We start from the raw sequence: 8,370 nt of genomic DNA on the forward strand, positions 1-8,370 counted from the left end.
CTTACACTGTTGGTGGGAATGTAAACTAGTACAGCCACTATGGAGAACAGTGTGGAGATTCCTTAAAAAACTGGAAATAGAACTGCCTTATGATCTAGCAATCCCACTGCTGGGCATACACACTGAGGAAACCAGAAAGGAAAGAGACACGTGTACCCCAATGTTCATCGCAGCACTGTTTATAATAGCCAGGACATGGAAGCAACCTAGATGTGCATCAGCAGATGAATGGATAAGAAAGCAGTGGTACATATACACAATGGAGTATTACTCAGCCATTAAAAAGAATACATGTGAATCAGTTCTAATGAGGTGGATGAAACTGGAGCCTATTATACAGAGTGAAGTAAGCCAGAAGGAAAAACACCAATACAGTATACTAACGCATATATATGGAATTTAGAAAGATGGTAACAATAACCCTGTGTACGAGACAGCAAAAGAGACACTGATGTATAGAACAGTCTTATGGACTCTGTGGAAGAAGGAGAGGGTGGGAAGATTTGGGAGAATGGCATTGAAACATGTAAAATGTCATGTATGAAACGAGATACCAGTCCAGGTTCAATGCATGATACTGGATGCTTGAGGCTAGTGCACTGGGACCACCCAGAGGGATGGTATGGGGAGGGAGGAGGGAGGAGGGTTCAGGGTGGGGAACACATGTATACCTGTGGCAGATTCATTTTGATATTTGGCAAAACTAATACAATTATGTAAAGTTTAAAAATAAAATTAAATTTAAAAAAATAAAAAATTAAAATGCTCAATTTAAATGAATGAAGAGAAAATATGTAACCTGTTTAAGCACCACATTTCAAACTGCTGTCAAAGACAGTTGGGAAGATACTGAGTAGTGCTATTTTTGTCCTTTATACTATAGCTGCATGTATTCCTTTCACCCTTAAGTAACCGGACATGCTGAAAAGAGACTTGGCATTAGAGACAAAGTTTTCTGACCCCCACAGTCTTTAGAGCTCTCACCTGAAAAGCATTCACTTAGTTCCCATGCAAAAAGATTTGAGGGTCTTATTTATTCTTTTTTTTGTTGTTGTTTCTAAGTGAATTGCTCTAAACTGTTCCTTTGAATTTTAAATTGTGCATATTAATTTTTTAAGATTTGTTTATTTAAAATAATAAATAAAGGTGTTTCTCTCACCAAAACCCTTGCTATATTTATTTATCATGTCAAAGCAGGTGTGTCAAATTTATATCTAAACACTTTCCGGGAGCTCTGGCAATGTAGGAGATGCAAGAAACTCCAGTTTGATCCCCAGATCAGGAAGATCCCTGAGGAAGGGAATGGCAACCTGCTCCAGTATTCTTGCCTGGAGAATCCCGTAGAGAGAGAAGCCTGGCGGGTTACAGTCCATGGGGTCAAAAAAGAGTCGGACATGACTGAGCACGTGTGCGCACACACACACACAATTCTACTGATGGAGCAGTGTTAGTTGTTCTGAGGAGCACAGTCATCCATCAGTATCATTAGTTCCAACACCCCTGCAGAAACCAAAATCTAGAAGCTCAAGTCCCTTATATAAAAGGGCATAGTATACAGTCCACACTATGTACCCACAGATGAGAACCCTCCAATATGGAGGGGGACTGTAGGGTTTCAGATGTGAACTACCTTCATAAATTTAGTTTAGTAGCAAGCTTTTATTGTGTTTAGTTGGTGCTAAATCTTACACCAGGCATATGAAGTTCAAAATGAGTAAGGCATAGTTACATTCAAGAACTTAACAGCCTAGTATGATTTAGCTGTATTACATTATTTGTGTTTATTTATTGTAAGATACATTAGATTTCTTGTTTTTTATTATTCTCTGCCCAAAGACTCATTTAAATATATTTTATCCCATTTTTAATCATATAAGCCATCAGATCTCCAGCTAGTAATTATTTACTTAAATATATGGCTAAATAATAAGCAAGGATTTTCATGTATTTTTAAAAAATCTTAGATATCCTATAATCCACATTTTATAGGCAGAAAAGTTGGCAGGAATCTGACTTAAACTCATGTTTCCAAAATCTAGCCAAAAGAACTTTCGACTGCAGTTCATAGAGCACAGAATATGAAAAAAAAAAGAATGATTATTTGATGCTAATGATTATCTTAAATGATTGTGAGATTATTTTATCTAATGCATTGGGGGTGGAGTTAATTCTCTGTTTTCCTGATATTTCTCATGCATTATTGTAAGCTATTAACAGCTTAGTAAGTGTATTTACTTTGTTTTAGTTTTCCAGATCAAGAAATTCGTAACGTGGCAGTTCAGCAGTTAGACAACCTCTTGAATGATGAACTACTGGAATATCTCCCACAGCTAGTTCAGGTAAGGACAGCAAAGTTGCCAAGGATTCCAGGATTTTAACCAATAATTCTCTAAAACAGGTCCCAGTGAATCAACAGTAGCCTACATTAAAAGTGATAATTTCAGTTTGGCTAGCCAAGGGGCTAAAAATATAGCTGTCAACTTGGGTACCATGGAAATTCTCTACCCAAAATTGATATGGTTACAAAAAAGGTATATAAACACCAAAAGGGAAATTTTTTTAAAAAAACACCTTCACTTATTAATTAGAACAGGGAAAAAAAAATACTGTGATGAAAAATTGGTATCCAACTGTATATATAAAACTATAAAAAAGTAACCAAATAAACATTATGTAGAAAGTAGTCATTTACTAGACATCTGTTCATAATATTTTTCTTGCTTTTCCCATATTCTAATATTAATTACAGATTTTAAAACAGTAGTTTCTAACAATCAAATTCTGCTGCCAGATAGTAGTTTTGTGACATCATATATCATGATATTGGAGTAATTTTGGAAAATACTATAAACTTATCTAGAAATCTGATCATGGTCTGATTTAGTTTGACTATGTTACCATTTAAACAATTGCACAAATAGTCATGTATATGATTGAATATCCAAAATATAAACAATGATTTTTTTCTAAGTTAACTGGATACTGAATGCTGAATAGGTCTAAAGTAGGGGTCTGTATGTTTTTCTTTTGCTTTGTTTTTGACTCAGGTGTTTTCTTATCTGAAAGATCAGGTCATTGTTATAAGCTATTTTAAATGCCAGGTGCCTCAGGTTTTGAATTTAAGACAGAGACCCTGAGACTAAAGTGCTGCTAAGCTGCTAAGTCAATTCAGTCGTGTCCGACTCTGTGCGACCCCACAGACGGCAGCCCACCAGGCTCCCCCGTCCCTGGGATTCTCCAGGCAAGAACACTGGAGTGGGTTGCCATTTCCTTCTCCAATGCATGAAAGTGAAAAGTCAAAGTGAAGTCGCTCAGTCGTGCGCGACTCTTAGCGACCCTGTGGACTAGAGCCCACCAGGCTCCTCTGTCCATGGGATTTTCCAGGCAAGAGTACTGGAGTGGGGTGCCATTGCCTTCTCCGGAGACTAAAGTGAGGAGCCTCTAATAATAGAATTGAATTCTATGTTACTTTACAATCAGAACATGTACTTCTCTGAAGGCCTTAAAGAGAGAACTGATCTAGAAGCATGTGTACTGTAGAGTTACTAATACCACTCCTTACAGTTGTGGTTTCCCTAGCCTTGCAGGAGTATGTAGTGTAGTGAGAATAAAAATTAATTCAACTTGCAGAAACACTATTCATCTCATGCCTCTTGAGTATGGGCAACATGCTATATCTAACCCAACTCAAAAAAAGGAAATTTCTACAATAGTGTATGTAAATTAAATCTTTGAAAGCCAGAATCTGAGTCAATAACACTTGACACTAGGAATGTGGCTGAGAGACTTACGCCTGTAAATGCAAATTCATTTATAAGATAAGTCGCACCCAGGACCCAGCATTGCAAATACACAGAGGTAAAGATAGGTAACGTTGCAAATATTCCCTAATTAAAAATGATAATTATAAAATCATGTGAGATGGAAAGAAATATTTAATGTGACTGGAAAATTAATAACAAATGGGAAGAATTATCAAAACATTAATTGTGGGATTTGCCCTTAAAATTTCATTGCTGCACCCTAACTTTCCAAGACATAAAAAAAAAATTCCTACCCTGCTGATTATTTTCTGGAATCATGTTATTTTTAATGCATTATTTTATTAGAACTGTGCAGGCTATGTTAAAGAGCAATATGAAGTTACTTTAAGACCATGATGAAAACAGAAAGTATGGTTCTTAAAGTGTTAGTCACTCAATAGTGTCCAACTCTTTGTGACCATGTGGACTGTAGCCTGCCAGGCTCCTCTGTCCATGGAATTCTACAGACAAGAATACCGGAGTAGATTGCCATTCCCTTCTCCAGGAAATCTTTGTGACCCAAGGATCAAACCCTGGTCTCCCGAATTGCAGGCAGATTCTTTACTGTCTGAGGCACCAGGGAAGCTTATGGTTCATAGCTAATGCTCTAATAAGCCACAGACCCAGAGGTTACTGCAAACCACAGGCTGTAGGAAGGTTTCAAGAAGAGAGTTCAAAACAATGTTGTTGTTGTTCCATTTCCTTAGTTGAATCCAACTCTTTTGCGACCTCATGGACTATATCCTGCCAGGCTCCTCTGTCTGTGAGATTTCCCAGGCAAGAATACTGAAGTGGGTTGCCATTTCCTTCTCTAGGGTATCTTCCCAACCCAGGGATTGAACCCACCTCTCCTGCATTGGTACACAGATTCTTAACCACTGAGACAACTAGGAAGCCAATGAAATATGCATCCAAAATATTGTCTCCTGATGATGATGCAGGATGTAAGGAGAAATTGTAGCAGTAGACAGAATGATGCAGTGAATTTGGAAGCAAGGGAGGCCATTCATGATCAGTAAGTAGTTTCTGGGTTCAGAAAGAAATCACAAGGAAGTCTTCAAAGAAAGCTAAAAGACAAGCATGGAAGTAGACTCTGAGGTATCTCTCTCCTGCTAATGTACTCATAGGATATGTTCACGATAAGGGCATGAACACAGCCCATGGTCTAGTCAATCCAATATTAGCATGTTACTTAAAGAAGGTCATAACTGCAGTTTAAGACAGCACACATTATGATCCTTATATATTCAGACAGCATCACGAGTTTATGCAAATTTGCTGAGATCATCTTTGACATTCTCACACTTCAAGAATTCCTAAACATTCCCATCCTGGAGGATAATTAGCATACTGAGGTGTTTCTTTAGGTGTGTGTTGAATGAATGTTGTTCCCATTTTTTCTGCTCTCTGGACTGTGGTGTTAACTCTGTGTGTGTATGTGACTTAAATGGCTTATGGAGCAACACGCCATAGAATCTTTGTTTCTCAAGCAGGAATAAGTACTTTTAGAAAGATAGGAAGAAAGCCTGACATTCATTTTCACAGCTTATTGTGGTTCATGAGATGATGATGATGATGATGATGATGAGGGCCCAGACACCGAGTGCTGATGGTGAAGTCCCTGTAGAGTGGGTGTGGAAGTCTAAATTAGGTCTCAAAGGTTGCTGTTGCTGTCTGTGTTTTTCCCTCAGGTTGGATATCCTAGAAAACATTAGAAAGTTGTTCACATTGCAGATGAAGGAATGGGAGATTGGAGGATGGGTGGATTATGTGTCCACCAAAAGGCAGCTTTGACACTTTAAAGTAAAGCTTCAAATTCTGTAGGTTAATACTCAATAGGTGATTTCAGTTAAGGCTTTGATTTTGTGGGGCTTCCCTGATAGCTCAGTTGGTAAAGAATCTGTGTGCAATACAGGATACTCCGGTTCAATTCCTGGGTCAGGAAGACCCCCTGGAGAAGGGGTAGGCTACCCACTGCAGCATTCTTGGGCTTCCCTAGAGGCTCAACTAGTAAAGTATCTGCCCACAATGTGGGAGACATGGGTTCGATCCAGGCTACCCACTCCAGTATTCTGGCCTATAGAATTCCATGGATCCATGGGGTCACAAAAAGTCGGACACAACTGAATGACTTTCACTTTTTCAAACCAAAAGAAGAGAATCATCTATTGTTTAATAATGCCATTTTTTAAATATCCAAGACACTGTTCATGATATTACTTTCTGTGTGCCAGGATTCTCTCCCTAGGCGTGGTTGAACTCCACCAACCACCAGCTCTTATTTATTCTGTGATACTAAAAGCCAAAAAAGAAAATTGTGTGATGTGTATATGCTCTATTAGTTACACACCAAACGATAAAGCTATTAAATATAAGTATTTTGTCAAAACTTTTATGCTGTTTTCCCTTTCTCAAGCCTCTTAAGTACCTCTGTATTCTGCTATAATTTTGTTACTGAGGAAAAAAAAAAGTAAAGTAATTGATCTCTTATTTCAGGCTGTCAAGTTTGAATGGAACCTTGAGAGTCCTCTAGTGCAACTTCTGTTACACCGCTCACTACAAAGTGTCCAGATTGCCCATCGTCTTTACTGGTAAGATTAACCAAAGTAGGGCAGGATGCCTTTTTTTTATTGTCAACTTCTTTTTGTGGGGCAGCTTTTCCTTATAAACCTGATTCAAACTTCCACTTAAAATTCAGCCAAATGTAAGTCTTTATCAGGGTTATTTTTACTTATGAGTATAATTTAACTGTCATTGTCTTCAAAATCTTCCTTTTGTACTGTTGCTGCTCTTTAAATCCAACTGGAATTTGAAATCTAGGTGATCCTTTTCCAATAGCTTTAAATCGCAAGGTCTACATGTGGTCACATCCACTTGTTGAATATTTCAGTTTAAAATCTAGTTATAAGATCCTGTATGTTTTGGAAGAATGTAAGCTTGAAAAGTAACTTCTGTAACAATATTAGTTACAAACAGTGGGATCGAGGCCAATATATACTGTCTTAAGCTTATAATTCCTGGAGCACTAAAGTTTTCCAAAAACATTAACTTTGAATATTATTAGTGAAGAAGTTAGATTTATTTAAGATATATCAGGATTTCTCCCATCACTGCCTGCTCCTGATCCTACTAAACAACGTGTTCTTTCGATGCTGTTCTCCCTACTGTTATTACTAAATTTGCACAAAAAATTTAGCAATTACAAGTGTCAGTAACCTAAGGATGGAATTGAATCTATCTTTTGTCCTCACATATGTATGACAAGCATCATTTATTGGCTTCAATTGCTAGTGAAGAACTTTAATTAATGGGAAAAAAGAAAGTCAATATAATTTTTGAATATCATGTTTTTCTACTTCAAAAAACATTGTTCTTGTTGACATCACTCTTCCCATGAAAATGACTCAAGGATTTCATATAAAAATAGAAATACAAGGAATTGTCAAGCCCTAATGTTTGATTAGATGCAGATTTCCATTTCAAGTGTCTAATAGAAAAGCCAGATCATTTTCCTCTAGTATGTCAGTATAATTAGGCATCAGATACATTGGCCAACAGCAGGCCTTCCACTAAGTAGACTCTCTTCATCAGACTCTGAATTAAGTCTTATTCTCTTACATTTTTCCAACAGCTACTTTGATGATAAGGGAAGTTAAGTGGATATATTTGTTGGTATTTCACTGTCGTATTAAAGCTAGAACTCCATTATCCTCAACATTTATTTCCCTTAAAACTTGACTTTTTTTCACTTTTCACTTTTTTAAAACATGTTTTCTAAAATGAAGACATATTCAAAAGTAACATGACTACATAATAGTCTTGATTTAAATATTTGAACCAAAACATAATATAAAATATATAAAGTAGAAGAGCAAATAAAAAGATCATTTAGAAAAATTAGAATAAAATATTGAGGACTTACATCGATTGTTATAATACTAGTACTAGAACCATCTTAGTAAGTTCTTCATCTGCTAAGGGTGCGAAAGTGGAGTCATTTGATAGGAAACAGTGAATACAGACAGAGCTGTCAATCAATGCCACACTTGCAGGTTCACAATAAATACAATACTGTCACTTTTCAAAGAAGGTGGGAGGAAAGACTTTCTCAGTATAGAACTCACCCTTACGAAAAAGAGAAAAAAGAGTAACAAAGCCCATTTCCCTTCTCACTGATTTAAGAAGAGAGTAAGATAGAGGAACTAGAAAAAGATATAAGTTATAAATGGACTGCTTGTTTCTGAATGCTTAATTTATGAAAATATGAAAAGAACAAGACAACATGGAGGGAAATTTTAAAATACCCATCTCATTTTAAAACTTAAGAATTAAGAATCAGGCAAAATGTTCTAAACATCAAAGTACATTACATATATTTAAAATATATCTTGGAGTTAAAAAAAAAAAAAAAAGCTTCTGCCTAGCATCGTATTTGGGGCATCCCAGGTGGCTTGATTGGAGAAGGCAATGGCAACCCACTCCAGTACTCTTGCCTGGCAAATCCCATGGATGGAGGAGCCTGGTAGGCTGCAGTCCATGGGGTGGCTAGGAGTCGGACACGACTGAG

General features: G+C 37.0%; 1 protein-coding gene across 4 annotated transcripts in view; it reads left to right on the forward strand.

Annotated features, from left to right (window-relative positions):
- PIK3C2G (phosphatidylinositol-4-phosphate 3-kinase, catalytic subunit type 2 gamma) overlaps positions 1–8,370 on the forward strand; it is a 306,650-nt gene that overhangs the window by 180,261 nt on the left and 118,019 nt on the right. For all 4 annotated transcript variants that reach the window (XM_010858753.1, XM_010858756.1, XM_010858754.1 and 1 more), the window contains 2 exons: positions 2,246–2,339; positions 6,300–6,394. In XM_010858753.1, the coding sequence (XP_010857055.1) occupies positions 2,246–2,339; positions 6,300–6,394 (189 nt within the window). The remainder of the gene's footprint in view (positions 1–2,245; positions 2,340–6,299; positions 6,395–8,370) is intronic.

This window comes from Bison bison, unplaced genomic scaffold (assembly GCF_000754665.1).
Source record: "Bison bison bison isolate TAMUID 2011002044 unplaced genomic scaffold, Bison_UMD1.0 scf7180017864390, whole genome shotgun sequence".
Lineage (NCBI taxonomy): Eukaryota > Metazoa > Chordata > Mammalia > Artiodactyla > Bovidae > Bison > Bison bison.